Raw genomic sequence first — 24,832 nt, 5'->3', positions numbered from 1 at the left:
CAGAGTTTTTGTATTCAGTGCTTGTCATTGGTGACTCCAGATACAAATTGCTGCTACTCTCCAAGAGGGGCCCTCTGCGATAGGAGAGATCCACCCCACCTATATTTAGCTCTGGAGCGACACTTGTGACAAGACCGCCTTGGTCGATTACCTTACTGGCCAACTGCCCTGTCACTCTCAGTAACAAGCAAGTCAGACAGCTATAACAGTTTACATTAGAGTGTGCCAGTTGCCAAATTTAACCCCGGAGGGTAGGTGAAGCGAATGGTAGGAGGGGGGGGAGCTGGACTTGGCCCTGAGTTTGTCTCATAGCAACAGCAGGAGGTCAGGAGTGAACAGTCCAGGAGAAGACCTCAGGATAGCCCTAAACCTACCCACATAGAAAGGGCACTGCACGACACAGTCCGGCCGTGTGGAACTGAGTTGTTGTGGCCTGCCGAGGTCCAGATTTCCTGTCCATTCAAGGGCATTGCTGGGGGCCGGAGAGCGAGCTAAAGAGGCCTGTGACTGAGGCCTTGGAGGGAGGGCAGGAGGGGACCACATGGAACCACAAAGACTTGATGAGTTTCGCTGCTGGAAATGTGTGAGCTGACAAGGTGGGTGGAATCGTTGTTTCCGATGCTTTTTGTAGCTGCCGTCCGGTGTAGGGATCAAGGAGGCAGGTTGATCCAATAGTGAAACCGACGGAGTCTGGAAGTGAACTGGTGTAAGTTGGATACTCTAAGCAGTTGTTGTCATCAGGATTGTCATGTTGTTTATGCTGGTCTATTGGTTACAATGAAGTTAGGTTTTTGTGATTGTGCTTGTAAAATATGTTGGAATAGATTGTGGAACTTTGTCAAAAATCATTTTTATAGAGACACAAATAACTGACACTAAATTACTTTCTGTTACTGGAGACTACTGCTGCAGTTGAAGGAAAAGAGTAAAAACAGATACATATATTGTACATTCTGTTGTGATGGACAAAACCAATTTGAAGCACTGAAATCGCATTCCTTGAGTAAATAGCAGTTTGTATTCAAATGAACTTGCGAACCTCCATCACACATTGGTAAGAAAATGTCTGCACTTAAAGTGCATTTTTTATTTATATCAACCTTTCATTCACTATGCAAACATTTTTATCTAAAGCAACTAACAAACAGTGCATGTAGAAAGTACAGCAGTAGATCAAGGACCAGAAGTGCATTGTTCTAATAGGATTTTGGTAGTTGGGTCAAGAAATGATTTGTATTTGCAATCCATTTAGCAAAATAAACACATGTCAGCTACCAGGCACAATTAACAATAAAGAATACTACAGTGCATCAATAACATCTTCATTATAGTAGCTAGCTAATTTAATCAATGGTAAACCAAAACAATTCAACAGTGTAATAATAACATCTTAATTTCTCAACTTCAGTCTTACACGTCTGGACAAAAGAACATTCCTGCTGTTATTCCTTACAGTACACAAGTCAGGAGGAATATCTGTCAAAGGTGATGTGTTAGAGCAGTTTTAGCTCCTGTCATAACTGACGCATTTCTAATTCCTACTTGCACAGTGTCAGAACTGGATTCTATTCCACTCCCATGGATCACATTACCACAGCTCCTGGCAAGAGGGACACTAGCTTTTCTATCAAGGACCGGAACCTGCCATGCTCCTGTCCGCACATCCCAAATATACATCCCCCTAAAGTATAAATAACCCTGTCAGTCTGTGTGCAAGGGGTCACTACCTGACAAAGGCTAGGTTGACTCAGGGGTGTGGGGGAACATTCGGTCATTTATAGTCAGTAAAGTACACTGTCAACGGACATCAGACCTGCCTCCGAAGACCAGTCTAATCAAATCTTTTGTGAGTAAAATATAGTTCAGTTGTATAGACAGCATGCAGTACTTATTAGGTTCTGCATTAAATACTAGCCCCAGATATTATCTTCCAAATGCTCAGCTCGATCTTTAATTCTGTTCCCCCGTACTCCTTCTTTTCTCCTTCCCCTCCTGTCTTCAAGCCCCAAGTGTAATCTATTACTACCGCTGCAGTCATGGGTGACTGGAACCTGCTGGGAAAGCTGCTGGAAAAGGCCCAGGAGCACTCCACGGTGGTGGGCAAGGTCTGGCTGACCGTCCTTTTCATCTTCCGCATCCTGGTCCTCAGTGCCGCAGCCGAGAAGGTCTGGGGTGATGAGCAGTCAGGCTTCACCTGCGACACCAAGCAGCCCGGTTGCGAGAACGTCTGCTACGATGTCACGTTCCCCATCTCGCATGTGCGCTTCTGGGTCCTGCAGATCATCTTCGTCTCAACGCCCAGTCTGATCTACCTGGGCCACATCCTCCACCTGGTAAGGATGGAGGAGAAGCAGAAGCAGAGGGAGAAAGAGCAGGCGCAGAACACTGAGAAGCAGCAGTTCATCATGGAGGTTAAGAGCAGCAGGAAACCCTTCGTCAGGGATGACAAGGGCAGAGTCCGCCTGCAGGGGGAGCTTTTGCGCACCTACGTCTTCAACATAATCTTCAAGACGCTGTTCGAGGTTGGCTTCATTGTGGCGCAGTACCTTCTCTACGGCTTCCAGCTCAAGCCCCTTTACACCTGTGACCGCTCACCCTGTCCCAACACAGTGAACTGCTACATCTCACGCCCCACAGAGAAAACCATCTTCATCATCTTCATGTTAGGAGTGGCCAGCCTGTCCTTGTTCCTTAACCTCATTGAGATGTACCACCTGGGCTTCACCAAGTGTCGACAGGGCCTTCGGTACCACCGCAAGCAGGTCTCCTCTGAGTTTATCACCAAGGAGCCCAGCGAAACAGCCGTGCCTTTCGTGCCCAGCTACGACGACTACTTCCACAGTCACCACCACACGGTGCAGCCTGCTTACCCCCCGGTGCCCTCCTACAACCTCTCTCCCCTGTCAGAGGAAACAGACTCCGCCTACCAGCCGTACCACAGCAAGGCTGCCTACAAGCAGAACAAGGATAACCTGGCGGTGGAGAGAAGCAGCAGCAAGCCAGAGGATATGGATCTGAAAGGGAAAAAGGGGGGAGCAGGGAGTGTGGGGGGATCAGCTCCAGGGTCACCCAGCATGGCCAAGTCCAACCGTCACGCCAAACACAGCAACAACAAGACCAGAATAGATGATCTGAAGATCTGAGAAGTCTGATGGTCTAGGGTTGCTGTCGAGGGGTCTAGTGTTGCCTCTTAAACATTCTGGGGTGTCAAACCACAAGCATCCCCCCCCTCCACACACACACACACACACACACACATTGGAAATGGTAGAGCTTTGACCCATTCAGTCTCCAAGGGGAGTGACAGCTGTCACCATAATGTTGTGTGCTAAAATGCTATCTGTGGAAGCCAATAGGGTTTTGCGAGGACAATCCCTTTGGGTTTGACGTCTTGGGATCTTAGACATCTTAAATCGTCCTCTATTTTTACTGGAACTGAACTTTTGAAATTATAAGTGGAATGTACTGTTTTTGTATTTATTCACATTTTTGATTAAGGTATATGATGATATTTATTCCATCAGATGGAACTTCATGGTCAGAGAACACAGATTTTCAAGCTCAGATTTTCTTTGTTACTCCATATCAACACAAACTTTACACTTTATGAGTTACATACAAAAGACATCTGAAAAATATTGGTTTGAACATTTATTATCTTCATTAGACACAATTCTGTGGTACATTTCTGTTACTTTTTTAACATGGCATATTTTAAACCTCCTGGCCTATTTACACATCAGCAGATCCATCTGTTATAACATATGCAGAACATATGCATTAATTTCTCAGCTAACAACAGAAAGGTAAAACATGCCTAAATAGTTATAATATGTGAAGTATTTCTTTCTATTTTTTTGTCTTTCCTTGCTGTCTTAATGTGTAAAAATCAGATATCCCCATCTATTTGAAAACAAATTATTGTTCACTACTGAATCCAGACAAGACATTCTGAGAACCCCTGTACTCCATAACACTTTGACAGCAACATCCCTTTCAGGTGTCAGGGCACTCTGATTGAGTCAGTACTGTATGTTCACAGTTAAGGCATGTAAAGGAGTATGGACCATCACTCTCTGTTAACATGTCACTTTGTTAATAACAAGACTGTTGTGCTTGAACAGAAATAAACATGTTATGTGCATCGCTGCCAGACTCTATTTCACATGCCAGTCCTTTTACGCAACAGTACCAGGAAGTGTGGAACCCCAGAGGAAAGGTAAGGTAAATGGGCAGAAGAGGCCTTGAGTTTGAGAGGAATGTTTAGATGCCACATTTGATCTTGTGTTATTGTATTTTGTGACAGAATCAAAAGTGAAAAGCTGGAACATTTCACTTATTGTTTTATCAAACTGAGCTGCAACTTACTTTGTTATCCCATTTCTTTTTCTCCGGCCCACAGCAGGTGTCTGGTCCAGTGAGGACACACAAGTGATAGCAGTTTGGAAGAAAGCCTGTCCTCTGGTGGTGGCACAAAGTATAACATCTTCACACATCACCAGTGGTGCAGATATTCACCATGTTCCAAATTATTATGCAAATTGTATTTAAGTGTTATAAACACGTTTTTTTTTCAATTACACATCTTCCGCATCATGTATGTTATTGTGTCTCAGGGCTCTTTGGATCACTGAAATCAATCTCAGACACCTGTGATAATTAGTTTGCCAGGTGAGCCCAATTAAAGGAAAACTACTTAATTAGTTACTTACTTAGTTACTTACTTCCATATTATTAAGAAGGCCACAGGTTTCAGGCAATATGGGAAAGAAAAAGGATCTCTGCTGAAGAAAAGTGTCAAATAGTGCAATGCCTTGGACAAGGTATGAAAACAATAGACATTTCACAAAAACATAAGCGTGATCATCAAACTGTGAAGAGATTTGTGTCTGATTCAGAGCACAGATGGGTTTGTGCAGATAAAGGCATAAGGAGGAAGGTTTCTGCTAGACAAATTCATCGGATTAAGAGAGCAGGGGGTAAAATGCCATTACAAAGCAGCAAACAGGTGTTTGAAGCTGCTGGTGCCTTTGGAGTGCCACAAACCTCAAGGTGTAAGCCAACAATCACTAACCTAGGGGTTGAAATTGACCCTGACCTTAAACTGGACAGACAGATTAGGTCAGTGGTTAAAACAAGTTTTTTTTCATTTGAGGCAATTGGCCAAAGTAAAGCCATTTCTGTCTAGGCAACATTTTTAGACAGTAATCCATGCCTTTGTCACCACTAGATTGGATTATTGTAATGCATTGTATGTGGGGGTCAGTGGGTCCTCTACCGCTCGTCTCAAGTTGGTACAAAACGCTGCTGCACGTCTTTCAACTGGAACACATAAATACACGCACAATTCCCCGGTTTTATCTTCACTCCATTGGCTCCCTATATATCAAAGGATCCATTTTAAGATTATTTTATTTGCTTTTAAAGGCCTAAATTACCTTGCCACCGTTTACATCTCTGAGCTGTTACATCCCTATAGACCCACCCGTTCTCTCAGGTCAGCCGATAAACTGCTCCTAAGTGTGCCTAAAACAAAGCGCAAGCTTAAAGGGGATTGTGCTTTTGCGGAAGCAGTTTCAAAATTGTGGAACGATTTACCCCTACACATTAAACAGGCAGCTTCACTGCCTGTTTTTAAGTCTCTTCTTAAAACCCACCTCTGTGCTTTGGCCTTTGGAAGCTGAAATTGAAAATTAATGTCTGGTTATATAGATGGTATCAGGTCTTTTGTATGGTGTGTTATTGTTTTTTTATTTGTAATGTATGAGATGTGTGAGTTTTTGTATTTAGGGCTTTTATGTATTCATTTATTGTTTTACTGTACAGCACTTTGTGTTCACTTTGGAGTTTAAAGTGCTCTATAAATACATTTTGCTTGCTTGCTAGGATCCTCCAGAGGCTTCCAGTTGTGCATAAACCTACTATTCGGCCACCCCTAACCAATGCTCACAAGCAGACTGGGCTCACTGCTCTACAATGGCCCCAGAAATACATGAAGACTCATTTTCAAACGGTCAAATTTCAAATTTGTTTACTGATGAGTGCCATGCAACCCTGGATGGAATAGTGGATGGCCACCATGTCCCAACAAGGCTGCAACGTCAGCAGAGAGGTGGCAGAGTTATGTTTTGGGCCGGAATCATGGGGAGAGAGCTGGTAAGCCCCTTTAGGGTCCCTGAAGGTGTGAAAATTACCTCTGCAAGGTATATATAGTTTCTGACTGACCACTTTCCTCCATGGTACAAAAAGAAGAACCGTGCCTTCAATAGCAAAATCACCTTCATGCATGACAATGCACCATGTTATGCTGCAAAGAATACCTGTCATTGGCTGCTATGGGTATAAAAGGAGAGAAACTCATGGTGTGGCCACCATCCTCCCCTGACCTCAACCCTATTGAGAACCTTTTGGAGCATCCACAAGCAAAAGATCTGAGGGTGGGAGGCAGTTTGCATCAAAACCGCAGCTCTGGGGAGCTATTCTAACATTGTGCGAAGAAATTCAAGCAGAAACTCTCCAAAAACTCACAAGTTCAATGGATTCAAGAACTGTGAAGGTAATATCAAAGAAGGGGGCCTATGTTAACATAACTTGCTCTGTTAAGATGTTTTTGATTGAAATAGCTTTTGATTTCAGTAAATATGACCTCCTAATGCTGCAAATTCAACAAATGACCATTTTCAGTTCTTTACAACCTATGAAATGTTTTGAAACTCTGTTGTGCATAATTTGGAACACTGCATTTTGAATTATTTGGGAAAAAAATACTATTATCATAGGGAGGTTTGTTCAGTAAAATTCAAAATATACTCTAACGGTTGATGACTTGGAAATTATACTGACTGACATTTAAATCGACTATTAAGGAAAATCAGATAAATATCTAATTTGCATAATAATTTGGAATGCGGTGTAAAGATGATCCTATCCTGTTCCCAGCCTCTCCAGTGTTTGATGTTTTCTGGGGCGAGGTTGTGTGACAGATATAACATTAAAAAGATCACTAATGATTTACTCCGTTTCATGTTCCGGCCAACCTATGCTAAATGCTATTTAGTTCTGTTCACTGGAATACATTCAGTCATATTTGAATGAAAGAGAGGAAAAGCAAGCAACATTTGAAATACAAATATTTTTCCCTTTATTATTTGGTAAAGTAAGACATTTTAGTTTTTTTCTAGAAAACCAAATATCCACAGGGAATCACAATGAGAAAAAAACAGCAGGAGTATCTTAATAATGCTACAGTTCTAATACTCGATTTACGGGTCATGACGGAATACCAAGTCACATAAATAACATTTACAGAGACAAAATAATCAGATCACAACTGTATTAGCGTGTTGTAAACAAAAAAAACTAACAAAAGGGGTTTCCCATTTAGCTACCACTGTAGCTAAACATTGTATCAATCTACACCTTTCAATTACAGGGTGTACATGAGGACACAGCCTTTACTAGAGAGCAGCACAGAGACAGAAAGGTGTCACCGTTAAATAGAAAACAGGTAAACTGTTTTTCTACAAGAAGCATGGACTTCCTGTCAACACCGGAGAAACAACTGAGGCTGGACTCCCAGAGAGAAGGACCCCCCAGGACCGATGGTCCTAGGTTTGGGCTGGGGAGTCGTGATGAGGACGGGGGGGGTGTGGGTGTGACTGCCCCCTGCTCTCACTTATGGTCTGGTGGTCGGGGTGTAGCAGACTCCAGGTTAGTCATGTTTGCCTTTGCTTTTGGGTGGTCCTTCATTCCAGGCTACATACACAAACAGAGCCAGGACTATGTGCACGGCAAGCACGGCAACAATGGCAGCATAGAAGTAGCTGTCTGAATTGGACATCTTCATTGTACCTAGGAGGTATTGAACAGACACTAAATCAATTACTTATTATTGTTGAAAATTAGACAAGAAACACTTGACCCTAGATTGCAGGCAATATGCACACTGCACAAAGGTATTTTCAAAAGGATGCTAGTCTGGAAGGGTCACTACCTTCAAATATATAAGCCTTTGATGCGAAGTATAAGCCAATGGGCACAGTGACCATCAGGACGGTGAAGAAGAGGAGAGTTTTGAGGGCAGAAACCAGGGAACTCTCATTACTGGGGGTGAAAGGGAAAGACATGAGAAGGCATTTAAAAACTTACTTAAATCAGTAATTATAATGTTCTAAAGAATCGACTATGATTGCACAAACCAAATATAAGCAAATCAGACAAACAACTCAATGTTAATTCTATTTGCTAAAAGGAAAGATACAAATGCACGCTGGAACACCCGCTTTTGTCAACAGATAATCTCATGGGTTTCTTACCCTCTGAAATCCGGCGCTGCACCAGAGGTGCTGCTATGCGATGTTTTGGCCAAACCGTCCATGGCAAAGATCAATAACTCTAGCTGGTTCTCTCTTTACTATGGTGTGCTATAATAAATTTAATGAGACTGTTCCTCATAGAACTCAAAATGCAACTTCCGCATTTGATCATGGGTTGATCACATGACTCTTCCTCTCTTTGATTAGGTAACAGCAGTGACATCTAGTGGCTTGGAGCAAAGAGCTTAGAAAACCAAGTGGGGGCAGAGACCATAGACATAATAAAGAGTCAGTTTTTTATTATCTCTATGGCAGAGATATTCTCTGGTGGGGGCTTGAGGCAACGGCCCTGGTGGATGTAGGTGGTATTGTATTTCCGATTTGCTACCCCACACGTCTGGTCGTTTTTATTTTAAAAACTCCAGTCAACATGTCAACATATCTAAAACTATCTCCCCCAATATTTTTTGTTCTATTCTTGAACCTGGCTCATACTACCAACTTTTTCATATAATTTGTTTTCCAGATTTTAGCCAAGTTTGAAACCAATCCGTAATGGGTAAACTAACACCCCAGTTATTTGATTACGTCAAGAAAAGTTGCCTGGAAACGTGCCCGCAGAATGTCTAATGTAGAGCAACTCTTACAGGGGTGTAGCTACATGGTGGCCAGGGGGGGCCACGGCCACCATTGGTCAGAGAATGGCCCCCCTGCCTTTTTTTTTTTTTTTGAAACCCTCCTGAACAGAAACGGTATAAGGCTGAAATAATTGCATTAGTAGTTTTATAAAGTCGTCTTATATTGTCATTTGTCACTTACGCTACAAGCCTCATATTCGCAACATGTTGGGCCACGCCCCCATCAACAGCGCAAGACGCAAATCAATGTACCTGCATTCTGACAGCGCTTCAATGGAGACTAGCAGCTAACCACTGGATACCGTTAGAAAACTGCTGCTCTGGACGCAGTGTGTGAGTTTTAACATTTTAGTTTTTGACAATCAATGCCACCCCAAATAAAAGACTGGCCAGAGCTGGCCCCCCCAAAATAATTTGTTCTGAGGTAAAGTTCAGTCGTTCTGAAATCGTCTACTTTTCCCTGTGACAGCAAGCTGTTTCACCTTTGGCCTAGTTCAGACAAAATCTGAGTTCACGCAATCTGAATTTCAAAAATGTGTATTTCTGTATCAAAATAATTCAGATTTTTTAAATTCAGCATACAACTAATTCAGATATGATATAGGCCCAGGCTATTCAACAGCAAAACATTACAGTTTTATGAAATCCGACACACAAATATTTCAGATCTTTCATATTCAAATTCTGATACTTTTGTCAGCTTTCTAGCTCCATAAATAAAGGGGTGCCAAGATTTCACTTATTAAACGCTAAATATTCAACCCGCTACACTCTCCCCTACTTTTATGAGTCTCCTGACATCTACGCTTACTAGTCAAGTCTGCCGTCAAATTGTCAGTGTCTAATAAGTCCATACTACTGGTCTGGAATATTAACTGAGTCCTGGGTAAATTTGACATGCCTGGGCTGCGTTTCCAGATAACGATGGATCGTAGCAACTATCGAGCAAAAAACTAAACCATCGATATTTCTTACGTGCGTTTCCCAAACATGTGCGTATAGTGTGAGCTAATCTATGCGCTTTCAAGAGTTACGAATTTTCAAGACACACTTTAGCTACGATGTCTTTGGGAACGGCCCGTAAAACTAGGCTTCGTCCTACGATGAATTCTACGATCAACTTAGGCTTACGACGCTTTCGGGAAACGCAGCCCAGTACATTACTAGGCATTAAACGCAGACATCCCAACTTGCAGAGACTCGTTTCCGGGAGGTGCCCCCCCCCTGGGACGCAATCCGCACGCATGATGTACCCCCTCAACCAGCTCGTAACACCCCCCCCCCCCGGGACGCAATCTGGACGCGCGATATGCACTTGTTTCGAACATAAATGGCCATTGCACGCGGAACTTCCGGAAGACTTGGGATGTCTGTAAACAGGTTGGCGTTTGAATCGCAGAATTAGCACCATACTTCCATGGCTGATAAGATGGATCCCCAAAGCTATTATAAATTAACAGTTCTCTAAGTACTCTTCCAGAATTTCATTTTCCTGTGCCGCCTCAGGTTCACCTTCTGTTCTCTCTGCCATTTTGGGCCCACAGTCATGTAGGCTACTTAGGGTTGGGCTTTAGGCTTCAGCACTGTCTCTTCCTCCTCAGGTCCGCTGTTAGCTCTGGTTCGTCCTGTTCTTGCCTTTGGGGTTGGAACTCCCGTGCCAAAACTCTTAACTTTATACTTTTTTTGGGATGGGTATTTTCATTTTTGATGTTGGTGACACAGAACCGAGGTAAGTATCGACGTACGTATAAGAATTCCTCCTCGTCTGAATTTTCAGGGTCGGTTTCATTTTTTTCGTGGTCAGTCTTTTGCTTTTCCTTTGTATTTGTTTTCACAGGATTGATGGGATGATCTACTTCGAGATGTAAGTCATTCACATGTAAAAGAAGATTCCGGTGTAGGACACAGAGGGTTCTGTCTCCCGTTTCAGCTTGGATCTTGTACACAGGTCCATCGCCCACTCTGTCTACGACTCGGTGCACCTTTTGCTCCCAATATGATCGCAGTTTGCTGGGGCCGCCTCTCTCTGAGGTTCCTACAAGCACTCAAGCACTCTGTCACCTGGCTTAATAGTAGCACCTGTAATACTTTTGTCATAGCACTTCTTCCCTTTTGCTGATGACTTTTGACTATTCTCGGCTGCAATTTTGTATGCTTCCTGCATCCTTGCGGCCCACTTTTGTGCGAATGTCTCTTGAGTTTGTTTCTCACTTTCTGGTTTAAGATAAAATAGAAGGTCTACTGGCAAGCGCGGGGCTCTTCCATACAGCAAGAAAAATGCTGAGTATCCCGTTGCTTCATGTCTTGTGCAGTTGTATGCGTGGACCAGCCTATATCTGGAAGGTGTTCTTTCCACTCCGACTTTTTTCTTCCTGCAGTGTCCGAAGCATAGCAGCGTTCGGTTCAGTCACTCCACTGGGTTCCCCTCTGTATTGGTAGGGAGTAGGAAATTAGAGTAGGAAATTCCAGCCAGTTATTGAAGTCTCTGGAAAAGATGGTTTTCAAACTCACGTCCCTGGTCGTGATGTAGTTTCTCCGGAAATCCGTAACGAGGAATGAAATCTTGAAAGATTTTCTCAGCTGCTACCCGATTTATTCTTTGTTGGGTATGCCTGTGCGAAACGTGTGAAATGATCAACCAAAACAAGAATATATTCAAAACCCCCTTTACTTGGTTCAAGATGGAGATAATCTACAGAGAGTAGTTCAAAAGGTGCATTTGTGGTAATAGAACCCATGGGAGCTTTCTCTGGAATGCAAGGGTGTTTCTGTTTGATACATGAACATTTCCTGATCACATAATCCTCTATCTCACGCTGCATAAAGGGCGATAGAACCGCTCTCTCGCTAAATGTATCACCTTGTCTGCTCCTATATGCCCCATGTCATTATGTAGGTTATGTAGCCTAGTACCATTGGTCTTAGTTTGTTTGGTGGTGCAGCTGCTCATTGGTTGATCGGTATCTGTGCGAAGATGGACTTTCCATGCCTGGGGTTGCTATGACTACCTTACACATACATTTTAACATTTACATTTATTCATTTAGCAGACGATTTTATCCAAAGCGACTTCCAAGGGAGAGATTTACAAAGTGCATAGGTCACCGATAATAACAACATGATAGTCCCAAAAACATTGTGGGTAGCCAAAACATGAAGCACATATTGTGAACAACCAAAATAAGTGCCAAAGGGAAGAACCATAAGAGCATGTAATTAAACAAGTTACAATTAAACAATATGAATCACTATAAGTGCAAGTGTAGCCTACCTGTAGAAAAGCAAGCAACAGGAAAAAATATTTCACAGCGAGTACAACAATTTAAATCAGTTACCACTAACCAACAAGTCTCTAAGCAAGAGTCATTGTGATCCTTGAGGAAACTAACATTGGGACCAGGAAACCATTCCTAAGTACGCTACCGTTTTCTTGAAGATGGGGAGACAGTCAGTGTCTCTGAGGTGGGGAGTTGATTCCACCTCTGGGTGGCCAGACAGGAGAAGAGCTTGTGTTGGGACCGGGCGGTCTTGAGCGGTGGGACCACCAGGCAGTTGTCTGAAGAAGACCGTAGGTGACCGTAGGTGGCGGGTGCGTGGGACATGGGAGCGTCTGGGTAGATTGTAGACTAGGCGGGCAGCTGCGTTCTGAAGAAGACCTAGGTGACCGTAGGTGGCGGGTGCGTGGGACATGGGAGCGTCTGGGTAGATTGTAGACTAGACGGGCAGCTGCGTTCTGAATCCTCTGAAGAGGACCGTAGTAAAAAAATGACTGCACACATGCAACAGATAGCCAGAGATTTTAGAGTTTTGGCTAGCTAACCTTGGCCGCGTTTCCCAGATACGTTAAGAAGCTCTTAAGCGCTAAGACCTTCTTAGGAGCGCTCTTAAGAGCGCTGTGAAAGAAGGACGTGTTTCCCAGAGTCGTTCTTAGCTTAAGAAGATCTTTCACTAAGAAGGAAAAGTTAGATCAGCCTGACCCACTCTTAAGAGCCTTCTTAGCGACCAAACGCTCACTGCAGCCGCGTCATGGAAAGTTATATCTGACACAAAGGAATACTAAAACCATGTGTGATGATAAATGTGCACCCACAGCTGCAGAACACTGACGCAAGAAAAATAATAGCATAAGAAGAAAAATTATGATATAAAAATAAATAATTGCCCATGTGTTCCTGTAGCTACATAAATAAAATGAATCATTACTATCACTCATTACGTTTTCACAAATATTCGGCATCTGCATGAGTTTACATTAGATATAAAAACATCAACAACCCTGTGGTATTTCACAGATATCAGGGAAACTGACAGGTGTAATTGAACTCGACTGGAACCTCATCAAGAGATCGAGGCTCCACCTCAGTCTATATGTAAAGGCGGTGCTGAAGTCCACGCGAGTGAGACACCATGGCTGCAATACAGCATATTCTCGCTGCTAATCAACAGCATCGCCGTGCGCGAAGCCAGATAGTTTATATAAATGCCTATGTGCGTCAGCCCCTCTGAATGTGCTGTCGGACCGGGCTGTCCAGTCCAAGTACCGGCTTCCCCGTATGGAGATCCAACGCCTCGTCACGCTAGTGTCACCACACATCCGGAGGGCAACCCGCTGCAATTTTGCCCTCATCCCGGAGGTGCAGCTCCTGGCCTTGCTGAATTTTTACGCAGTGGGGATCTTCCTGGATGTGGTGGGGGATGGCACCATCCTCAGCAAGGCATCGGTTTCACAGGGTGTGGCAGCCGTGACACCGATCCTCCTGCGCCATGCCCCGACACATCCAAATGCCCACCACACGGGACAAGGTCCGCCAGGTCCACAGTGGATTTCATGCCATGGCTGGGATCCCCCGGGTAATCGGTGTCGTGGATGGCACACTGATCCTAATCCACAATCCCTCCCTGGTGGATCCGTGCTGGATTGGGAGGAAACATTACGCTGCCATCAACACCCAGGTGGCAGTGGACCACGATGGCCTCATCACGGACATCGTTGCCAGGTGGCCAGGAGGCACACACGACAGCTTCGTGTGGGCCAAATCAGCTGTGGCTGAGGCTGGCAGAGGAGAGTTCGGCAGGAGCATCTTCCTCGGGGACAGTGGCTACCCTCTCCGGAGTTACCTCGTGACACCGATGATCAACCCAGCAACACCACAGGAGGAGAGGTTCAATGAGGCCCACACACACACCGGCCCCCCGCGAATCCCGAGCAGCACTCCACCAAGCATGGTGTCCAGACCAGAGAGGAGCTTGTCAATCTCTTTTGATGTCGATCGGCTGCGGCGCCGCATGAAGTCGGGTCATGTCGAACCATAGAGTTAATATAACTAGAGTAAGCTACTTTTGTCTTCCAAGATGGCGTCCCCATTCATTTCTATGAAAAGTGCTCAGTGGCGCAGTGAGGCAAGCGAGAGCGCGAGAACGGGCGCGGCCATATTTCCACTTCCGTGTCTTCCGGTCTAGCTTTAAACAGTGGCTCTTTTTTTCCCTAGCTCCGAGACCTCGTGCCATAGAGTTAATATAACTAGAGTAAGCTACTCTTGTCTTCCAAGATGGCGTCCCCATTCATTTCTATGAAAAGTGCTCAGTGGCGCAGTGAGGCAAGCGAGAGCGCGAGACTAGACGCAGCCATCTTTCCACTTCCGTGTCTTCCTGTCTAGCTTTAAACAGTGGCTCTTTTTTTCCTAGCTCCGAGAGCTCATGTAAATCGGCTATCAGCCAGCGTGAACTTTTGTGCTCGTGCCCTGTCAGTATCCGCCAGCACATTTGCAGGCAACTTTCATTGACTAAGCAAATAAATGGGTTGCTGGTTTACCCATTTCAGATTGGTTTCAAACTTAGCAAAAATTGGGAAAAAATATTATATGAAAAAGCTAGTAGTATGAGCCAGGTTCGAGAATCAAACAAAAATTATTGGGGGAGATAGTTTTGTAAATGTTGAATGGAGTTAATAGAATAAAAACGACCGGAAGAGTCGGAAACCTAACCGTACATGCAATACCACCAACATCCACCGGGGCCGTTGCTTCAAGCCGAGGGGCGAGGGGTGGGGGCTTGCCTCGTGCACGCTTGCAACTAGCTGTACACGTCATACTTTGCGACAACCAGTCGCGAGCATAGATTTACAGTATATGGTTACGAGCGTGTGAGCTAGGCAGAATCTATGGGCAGAAACCCGATAAGAATCAGAGACATGATGCAAACTTAACGGAAATGTATTCTGTCACTGTATAGTATTCCTTCTACTTGTTTTAGAAATAGGCTATAGGGCTATTCTAGATGGAACTCATCACATATATGTTGCTTTTTTCTTCTTGATTTGAGTATGATTTCCAATGCATTGTATCGGATGAAATAAACTGTTGACATGAACAGCTCCGTCGTTGTTCTCGCCAGGCAAAGAAAGCTTAGTTATTTTGCTAACCGAAATCTTCCATAATGCAGACTTACCATAGCTTACTGTCAACTTTATATTCAAACGAAATGCCATGAAATTCACACTGCCTTCAATTTCACATCAGTGTCGAAATGCGACCTGTGTTTTATATGTTCAACCTAGAAAACAAAACGTCTATTAATGGATATAACGTGATCTAACAAGACGTGTTAATAATGTAATAAATAAAAGCTCGAGAAGTGTGTCTAAAATATACTTGTTTGAACATTTGCCTTTGAAAGGGGCATATTCATAGAACCATATAGGCTACAAGACGTTACCATCAGATGTAAGTGGGGGTGAAACATATTCACTGAGGACCTTCATTGTCCCACAAAAGCAGTCTGGCACGATCAAAAAAAGAATAATGGGTGTGTTTAACAAAAGCTTCTGAAGGCAAGACTAATATTATTTAAATATATATAATGTCCTATTGTGGTTAACAGTTAAAGTATTAATCTTCGTCTTTGCTCCAGATAGACATGTCAACAATCTACAGTGCCCTCCAAAAGTATTGGAACAGTGAGGCGAATTCCTTTATTTTTGCTGTAGACTGAAAACATTTGGGCTTGACATCAAATAATGAACGTGAGACCAGAGATCAACGTTTCAGCTTTTATTTCCAGGTATTTACATCAGGATCTGATGCACAACTAAGAAAATATCACATTTTGTTTGAATCCACCCATTTGTCATGTGAGCAAAAGTATTGGAACAGATATACTTAAAACATATTTAAGTGAATAAGACTTAATATTTAGTTGCAAATCCTTTGCTTTCAATAACTGCAGCAAGTCTGTGACCCATTGACGTCACCAAACTTTTGCATTCTTCCTTTTTGATGCTTTCCCAGGCTTTCACTGCAGCCTCTTTCAGTTGTTGTTTGTTTTGTGGGGTTCCTCCCTTCAGTCTCCTCTTAAGCAGGTAAAATGCATGCTCTATAGGGTTTAAGTCTGGAGATTGACTTGGCCAGTCTAATACCTTCCATTTCTTGCCCCTGATGAACTCCTTTGTTGTTTTGGCAGTGTGTTTTGGGTCGTTATCTTGCTGCATGATGAAGGCTCTGCCAATCAGTTTGGTTGCATCTTTCCTTAAATTGGCAGACAAAATGTTTCTGTAGACTTCCGAGTTCATTTTGCTGCTGCCATCATGTGTTACATCCTCAATGAAGATTAATGAGCCCGTCCTAGAAGAAGCCATGCAAGCCCAAGCCATGACATTACCTCCACCGTGTTTCACAGATGAGCTTGTGTGTTTGGGATCATGAGCAGTTCCTTTCTTTCTCCAAACTTTAGCCTTTCCATCACTTTGGTAAAAGTTAATCTTTGTCTCATCAGTCCATAAAACTTTGTCCCAGAATTTTTGAGGTTCATCTCTGTACTTTTTGGCAAATTCCAGCCTGGCCTTCCTATTCTTCTTGCTAATGAGTGGTTTGCATCTTCTGGTGTAGCCCTTGTACTTTTGTTCATGAAGTCTTCTGCGAACAGTAGATAGTGATACCTTCACTCCTGCCATCTGGAGGTTGTTGCTGATCTCACTAACAGTTGTTTTAGGGTCTTTCTTTACAGCTCTCACAATGTTTCTGTCATCAACTGCTGATGTTTTCCTTGGTCTACCTGTTCGACGTCTGTTACTTAGTACACCAGTAGTTTTCTTCTTCTTCAGGACATTCCAAATGGTTGTACTGGCTATGGCCAATGTTTCTGCAATGGCTCTGATTGATTTTCCATCTTCTCTAAGACTCACAATTGCTTGTTTTTCACCCAAAGACAGCGCTCCGGTTTTCATGTTGTTTTCACCTCTGAATACAGTCTGCATAGACAAAACCTATCTTACCCAATCTGAACCTGAGTGTAGACATTCAGTGGTATTTATTGATTGAATAATGTATGTAATAGGACACACCTGGGCAACAAAACACACCTGTCAGTCACATGTTCCAATACTTTTGCTCACGTGACAAATGGGTGGGTTCGAACAAAAAGGTGATATTTTCTAATTTGTGCATCAGATCCTGATGTAAATACCTGGAAATAAAAGCTGAAACGTTGATCTCTGGTTTCACATTCATCGTTTGATGTCAAGCCCAAATGTTTTCAGTCTACAGCAAAAATAAAGGAATTGGCCTCACTGTTCCAATACTTTTGGAGGGCACTGTATGTTCGCGCTTAACATAATATATTTGCCATCATGTAGGGCCTACGTTTTTACGAAAAATCAAATCCGTTTTAAAATAACGGGAATAAACTATATTAACAACATTTCATGTATGTGTGACAACGATTTGCTAAACTTGCTACAACAAGGCAGGCAACTCAAGCCATTTCTCCCTGTGCTCATTCAATATAAGTCTATGGCTCATTCAGCTCATCGGCTAACAAAAAGTTACTTTTAATGTATACTATTACGATGTGAAGTTGTATTGTGGTAGGAATAAAGGAAAATATGATGCCTATTTGGGTGTATTTTGGGCATATTCGATTAGTGTATAGCTCATTTGCATATTACAATTCATTTTCAAAGAAACTTGTAATACAAAAATTTTACTTTTCATGGGTATTTTTATTGTGTAAAGTTTCATTTTGATAGGAGTAAAGGAATAAAATAACCCCATTTGGGTGTGGCCTTATTGGCACACATCTCGGATTGATGAGTATTAAACATAGTCTATTTCCACAACTAGGATTTCTTAGGACTTTTAGTATGTTGTTCTGGACACCTCATAGAAATGATCTATGCTGAAGAAAATTATTTTACAATTAGTCTGTCGTAAAACGCTACTTTGCCTGGACTATCTGTCTGCACAACAAGGTTGTGTCCCACCTCCTTTATTAAAACGCGACTAACTTTATTAAAACGCGGCCAACTTTATTGCTGTGGAGGTAGCTAGTAGTAGGCTACTGATAAGACTCAGAGCTTTTTAGGTTATTCATCGCTTCGCCGTCAGTAGCAACTGAAGGACTGAAAATCTTTGTGTCTAATCCAATATGTAATGATGGTAATCAATGACACAAATATGTGTTCTAGAAAGAGTGGTCTGGAGTCGCAAAGGTCCGATAATATCAGCTTTAATGCAGCAGTTGGAAATCAACAAGTACAGAGCTCTGGGGTTGTCTACGTTTCCCTACCCGCAAAAAGAGTTTGGGCTGGTTCACGAAGTCCAACTGGCTATCTGTCCCTGCCCCAGCATATATTATACAGTGCAATTGAAACAGTAATATCAAAAAGGGTTGTGCTTGTCCTCTCGTGTATCAGGGAGTTTGTTCTTCCCTACGCATCCCACCTGCTCGGGTGCTCTCTCAGCCCGGTTTCAAGGTTGCTTCTGAAATGGAGAGATAACAACACAAAATACATCCTGTTTCCCACTGGAATTATAGTTAGTGCCATGCCCATGATACAGCTAATGATTATAGCACTAGAATTATACTGTAATGTATTATAAATTCTTTACAACACAGTTAATAAAGTAGCTAAATATGCTAGTGTAGCCTACGTTATGTGAGTCCACCTTTTCAGGTCGTCCTCCTATCCCTCGTTCATTTCAGGAGGGGGGGGGGGGGGGGGGGGGGGGGGCTATACGTCCACTGCAAAGGACGTATAGCCCCTATACGTCCACTGTAGGTTAGTGCATGACATGTGCACCAGCAAATACTATTTCAAAATAAATTCCTGCATTAAAATAATGTATCATGAGTTTGTATGATTTGGTCATGTATTATCACACTAGCATTTAATTATCACGTCAAACACTGCACTAAACTGTAAGTGTAAATGTAGAGTGAAAATAACAAAACCAGTCAGTATGATGACTTGAGCGAATATAATTCATTCACGTCTTACTAAAACAGCGGCCACGCGAAAGGGAATAAGGAAACTGTTTCCTCTACTAAAAAATACAATGCAGGTCACGTGAAAAAAGGATCCAAAGACTCGTAGAAAGACCGAGTCGGGGAAGGAACTAATCATTCGTTTCCTCTAGCTACAGAGCCTATGCAGGTCACGTGAAAAATGATCCAAAGACTCGTAGAAAGACCGAGTCGGGAAAGGAACGAATCGTTCGTTTCCTCTTGCTACAGCCTATACAGGTCACGTGAAAAATAATCCAAAGACTCGTAGAAAGACCGAGTCGGGAAAGGAACGAATCGTTCGTTTCCTCTAGCTACAGAGCCTATGCAGGTCACGTGAAAAATGATCCAAAGACTCGTAGAAAGACCGAGTCGGGAAATGAACGAATCACTCGTTGAGAGGACTCGTTACTCCCGAGTCCTTATAAGGATTCGTTCAAAATGAACGAATCGTTCACGAACGACACATCACTAAATGTCAGTAGATAACTTTTAGTCGGTGATTCATTAGAACATTTGTTGTCTAGCTCTTCAATCTCTCAAAATGTAGCCTAATTATTTAGCTAAAGGATGCCACACGTATCAGACAGAAGTTGTTCAATAAATTCGTAGCCCGACATTAAAAACATTTATAGTCGGTTGACTGATCGCGTTGTTGTACCCAGTTAAAGGAATAAACACACAGGAACATCATGAACATTCAATGGTCTTGCCAGTTATTCTGGCAAAACATGTAGCATAATAGGGAGTCAGGTGGCTGAGCAGTTAGGGAATCGGGCTAGTAATCTGAAGGTTGCCGGATCGATTCTAGGTTTTAAAACTGGTCGTAGCACTCTATCTAACCACTCGTTCAGGTGCTTTCTCGATTGTTTGCAACCAACTACACACGTCGTTCCCGAACCACTTTTCTTCATGTTGTAAATGTTATATCCTCTTTGTCACTGCGATATCAGTGCTTTGTCGGCACAACGGATCTAGCTAGCAAAAAAAACCCAGCCCGCCAGAACGGAAATGGATTGCATATAGGGTAGCAGTTCAGGAAGTAAAGCGGAAACGGCTCATGAACTTGCCTATAGCGTGCAAGCAAATTTTTTGTGAGTGATTTGAGCGAAAAGGTTTTTGAGGCTTTATGTAAAACAAACTAACATAGCCGCCTTTTCAATTCGTAAAACATTGTCCAGTGTATGGGGCGCCGTTTGTAAAAGGTGGCACGTCCGTTAATCCTGCAAATGTTTCGCACATTTAGCACAAATAAATACAGCACCATTTTTTACGGTCACTTTTTTAAACATTTAGAGGGAAATTCATCTAAATACATGTCATAACTTATCCAGAGCATTGTTCTGCAGTATGCAAAATAATAAAATAATATTTTATAAAACTGTTAAATCTAAATGTTAAATGTTAAATCTAAATGTTAAATGTTAAATCTAAATGTTCAATGTAAATCTAAATGTTAAATCTAAATGTTAAATCTAAATCTAAATGTTAAATCTAAATCTAAATGTTAAATGTTAGGCTAAATATCTAAATAGTTGATTATTTAACTAAATATTTAGCTAAATAGTTAGCGAAATATAGCTAAATAGTTTTATTATGAAAGACAGGAAGGGACAACAGGAAGTCCCAACCCAGAGTTGAGTTTAGGTTTCACCAACCACGAAGAAATGTCAGATTGCCTGACCAAAGCCATCAACGTTGCCACGGAAATGAATATCGAGGAAGATGGGAAGGATGATGGAGCTTCAGGTTTCTCTAAGCAGGTCCAGGTGCTTTCCTGGTTGCCCCCAAGGCCCTCTGAGACCACCTCCCTCCAGCCCGGGGAGGTTCTGATCAAGGAGAAGGTTTGGACAACCTCCGGGCCCAGTGCCCTGCACCACCAGACCCTGCGGGACCTCCTGCACGGGCTGATGGTACGCCTAGCCCTCGAGGAGTCCCCCTCAACCACCAGTGCCCCCACCCCCTAAAAGCTAGAGGCTACTCTCCTTCAGGAAGTGGGATGGATTCTTTGGACCCAAGACGCGATCAACCTCATCCTGGATCACCAGCCCCAGAGCCCGTTCTTCAGTGGCACAGACGCCCGTGAGGCCACATTGGAGGCGGCCTACGCTAAGCTGTCACTCAGCTCTAAAGGTAGCAGGGCCCTGCTCTGCTCTGCTCGCCACGGAGAAGCGGGAGCCATTTGCTGCCTGGCCGAGACCATCGCCACGGTGATCTGCCGCCACGCCGAGGACTGGCGCGCTCCTGCTGTGTCGGATGTTACCGTCCGTTTTGAAACAGGTTGTGAGGAGAAAAAGACAATGCTCAGGACTCTGCTGGCTTGGAAAAGGTCAATGGAAATCTGAGGTCTCTGACGATAGCTCCTCATTCGCCTCCACCTCCTGGTTATGCCACTCCTCCTCTTCCTCCACCTCTGATTTATCCTCCTCCACTTCCCGGTTTTGTCACTCCTCCTCTTCCTCCACCTCTGATTTATCCTCCTCTTCGCAATCCCAAACCTCCAACAGCTCCTCCATCTCCAGGAACTCCATGGCTCTGGACCCCTGTCCAGATGGGGACAATCTGGAACATCTAAGAAAGACCAAACCCTCCGGCCTCCAAAGATGGTTCACCTTGGTAAGCTGAAAACAACTCCACACACACTGGCACTGGGTAGACCTGACCTGAATGCAGTCCAGGACAAGAAAGGGTTCAGAGTATGCATTTGTAGAATACATTATGTATGAGTAGTAAACAGTAGATGTAGTTATTTCGCAGATTTCTTTATTCAAAGCCACACACACGGAGGATTTGAACCTCTGACATCTTGATCCACAGCCAAATGCTCTACCACATAGCTACACCCATCCCACCACATTAGATATATAGTTACAGTTAATGTAGTTCAGTCATGACACTCACTTATTAGATTTGAGCATTTATTGATAACCATAGACATGGAAATAGGTTTGACTTTGGCAGTGTATGTATCTAGGAGACCCAGTCCCTACCTTAGCGAGCAGCATTAGCGAGCAACATACATACATAGAATATGAGGCAGGGAGCAAATAGAGATATAATCCCCCTGATGGATAGAACATACAGACAACAAGGGGGAGAAGGGGAGGGAGGAGGTTGGCAGCAGCACAGATCATACAGCAACCGGGGGTGATAGTGTGCGTGTATCTGCGCAGCCTTTGAATGTTGCCTAATCGGACGTAGCTCAATGGGCTTGAGTAGGCTAACACAGGTGTAGTTAATGAGCGGATGACGCGCGCTGCCAGAGTGCCATGCCTGAACTAGACTTTGCTCATTTATTTCCTGTCAACATAATGTAAAACACTTAATCATTTTAAGGAATTATGTTTGTCTTTGGTCTCACTTCTATCCCAGATGAGAAAGAAGACCAATGCTGTCACCAAGGTCACACAGAGTGCTGCTGCCAAAGGACAGAAGAAGACTAACTCAGTTACTCCCCTCAACTGTGGAAGTGAGATCATGATATATTGTCATGATATATTGTCAGATCATTTTTGTTCATTTAGGCTTTCCCACTTTAGTTGGCTCTCCCACCATTTCACACACACACACACACACACACACACACACACACACACACACACACACACACACACACACACACACACACACACACACACACACACACACACACATACTCTTTTCAAGTAAATGGACAGTGCTGGTTATGTGTGACATCATCTCCTGTTGTGTGATGGTTTTCCCTGTCCAGGCCCAGATCCTGCTGAGTCTTCCAGCGTAGAGAAACAGAAGAAGAAGTCCATTAAAGGATTCTTCTGCAGGATCTCTGCAGCGCTTTCCAAGGCGTTCTGTTTTAGCTGCGACACTCACCAGTAGAGGCAGCCGCTTGCTTCCTGACCTGACTTCGGAGACAGAGAGGATCTGTTACTTCAGCAACCACCGTAGCCATTTCCCACTCTGAAATGCATTAAAGAGCTATTCATAATTTTAGTAATAATAAATATTTACCTTGTAATTGCTAAGCTGTTTGTGTTTAGGCTTGTGACATCTCCATATCAGGACTGCAGCCACACAGAGGCTAATTATTGTGTGTCACAATAGTAGTACACAGACACTTTACTTCTGTATAAAACTGAAGGTGAAGAAACGTTTTAAATAATGTCACATATTACAATTTTATTAACATATCCATAAAGATACATATACATTTGTCTCGATGTCCTCATGTATGTTTCAGAAAATAACATTGATAACAGATAACCTTATGAGAATTGGGACTTTGTAAGTAGAATGGGCTGATCACTGTACTGCACACTGAGTAGTGCTCCAGATGTCGGCGTAGTGTGATCATGTCATTTTGTTTCTGAAGCTGTGCTGTCAACACTGGACCTGATGACCAGGTTATATCTGTCTCTACGTTGCCTCTGCTCTCTCTCTTCTCTGTGCTCTCCATGTTCCCCTGTCTCTCTGGGTTCCCTTGGTCTTCCCGCGGTCTGGTGGGTTGCATCTCCAGCTCTGTGCTGAACTGGGCCAGGGTGGCATACAGGAACTGCTACTGCTCAGTAGTCTGGACCATACCACCCCTAGGGAGAGGAGGGGTGTCAAATAGGAAGTGAAATGTGAGGAAAAGGGGGGACAGAGAGGATGGGATAAGAGAGACAGTAAAATGGAGACAGAGGGACGGAGAAGCATCTGTTAACGAAGGGAGAACAATTGGTAGGGGTGGGATCGGTGGGAGTGGTGGGGTTTGGAAGGGGTGCAGGGTGCTCGAGCACCTGTCCAGATGTAGACAGCATACAAATCTCAGTATGTCCACCTAGTGTCTAAGTTGTTGACAACTGATACAGCTATTGATGAAGTAACCAGTTCTACCAATACCTGGCACTGGAGAGGGGCAGGAGACCACAACTGGTTAACATACACACACACACACACACAACCTAAACTGGAACTTACCTGCAGTGGACAATGATTGATCCAGGGCTGTGTGGGAGGGACTTTTGGTTGTCCCCCACCAATCGCAGCAAAGGGGCTGAACATTCTAGGGTCTGGTGGTCATGCCAAATAGAGCAACAGCAATGCGTTCTCAATTATAATGTGATAACTAATGAGATCCGCAGATGAGATTGACATGTAACCCGTGCATGTAGCGTGCGTGTGTCAATAAAGCTTCAGTCTTTATATTTTAACAGCAAACCTGATTCCTCACTGTGTGGATAAACAATTAGAGTGTCATCTCGCGTTCCTTTTAAGAGCAGGCACGCTTGTTCCATGGCGGATTGCTATTACGATGGCAGGCGCACGCCAGGAGCGATTCACAGCAGAGGAGACCGACGTTCTCGTCAGGGGCGTTAAAGACAACAAAATTAAATTGTGTGGGGATGGGAGAAACCCGCCCAAATTAGCATCTGTTAAACCGGCATGGGAGGAAATTGCCACAATTGTTTCCATGGTTGGCACTCACAGGACATCGCACCAGTGTCGCAAGCGCTACAACGATGTCAGAAGACGGGGGAAGTGCAAGCTTGCAGGCAAAGATAGGAAACACCTGCCCCTGTTGTGCCCCTACCTCCACCTGTTGTGCCCCTTTCTCCTCCTGTTGTGCCCTTTCATACCTTTCCA

The 24,832-nt window shown here is 43.6% G+C and overlaps 2 protein-coding genes across 4 annotated transcripts; one reads left to right on the top strand and one right to left on the bottom strand.

Moving 5' to 3' along the window:
* Nucleotides 1-238: 238 nt before the first annotated feature.
* Nucleotides 239-4,519, top strand: LOC124470493 (gap junction alpha-3 protein-like). 3 transcript variants are annotated; one of them, XM_047024411.1, is made up of 3 exons: nt 239-596; nt 1,551-1,846; nt 2,004-4,518. In XM_047024411.1, the coding sequence occupies exon 3, from the start codon at nt 2,037-2,039 to the stop codon at nt 3,141-3,143; it is 1,107 nt and encodes a 368-aa protein (XP_046880367.1). In that variant the 5' UTR covers nt 239-596; nt 1,551-1,846; nt 2,004-2,036; the 3' UTR covers nt 3,144-4,518. The 3 variants fall into 3 exon arrangements, with proteins under 3 accessions (XP_046880367.1, XP_046880380.1, XP_046880375.1); XM_047024419.1 differs by lacking the exon at nt 239-596 and adding an exon at nt 613-706; XM_047024424.1 differs by lacking the exon at nt 1,551-1,846 and having other exon boundaries at nt 2,004-4,519.
* A 2,594-nt stretch (nt 4,520-7,113) lies between these two features.
* LOC124468171 (vacuolar ATPase assembly integral membrane protein vma21-like) lies at nt 7,114-8,503 on the bottom strand. Its single transcript, XM_047020791.1, has 3 exons — nt 8,316-8,503; nt 7,994-8,103; nt 7,114-7,851 (listed from the first exon to the last, which is right to left on the bottom strand). The coding sequence occupies exons 1-3, from the start codon at nt 8,375-8,377 to the stop codon at nt 7,712-7,714; spliced, it is 312 nt and encodes a 103-aa protein (XP_046876747.1). The 5' UTR covers nt 8,378-8,503; the 3' UTR covers nt 7,114-7,711.
* Between the last annotated feature and the right edge of the window lie 16,329 nt (nt 8,504-24,832).

This window comes from Hypomesus transpacificus, chromosome 1, assembly GCF_021917145.1.
Source record: "Hypomesus transpacificus isolate Combined female chromosome 1, fHypTra1, whole genome shotgun sequence".
NCBI classification, from domain to species: domain Eukaryota; kingdom Metazoa; phylum Chordata; class Actinopteri; order Osmeriformes; family Osmeridae; genus Hypomesus; species Hypomesus transpacificus.
Note: the sequence above shows the minus strand (reverse complement) of the source record. Positions and strands in the feature narration are given on the sequence as shown.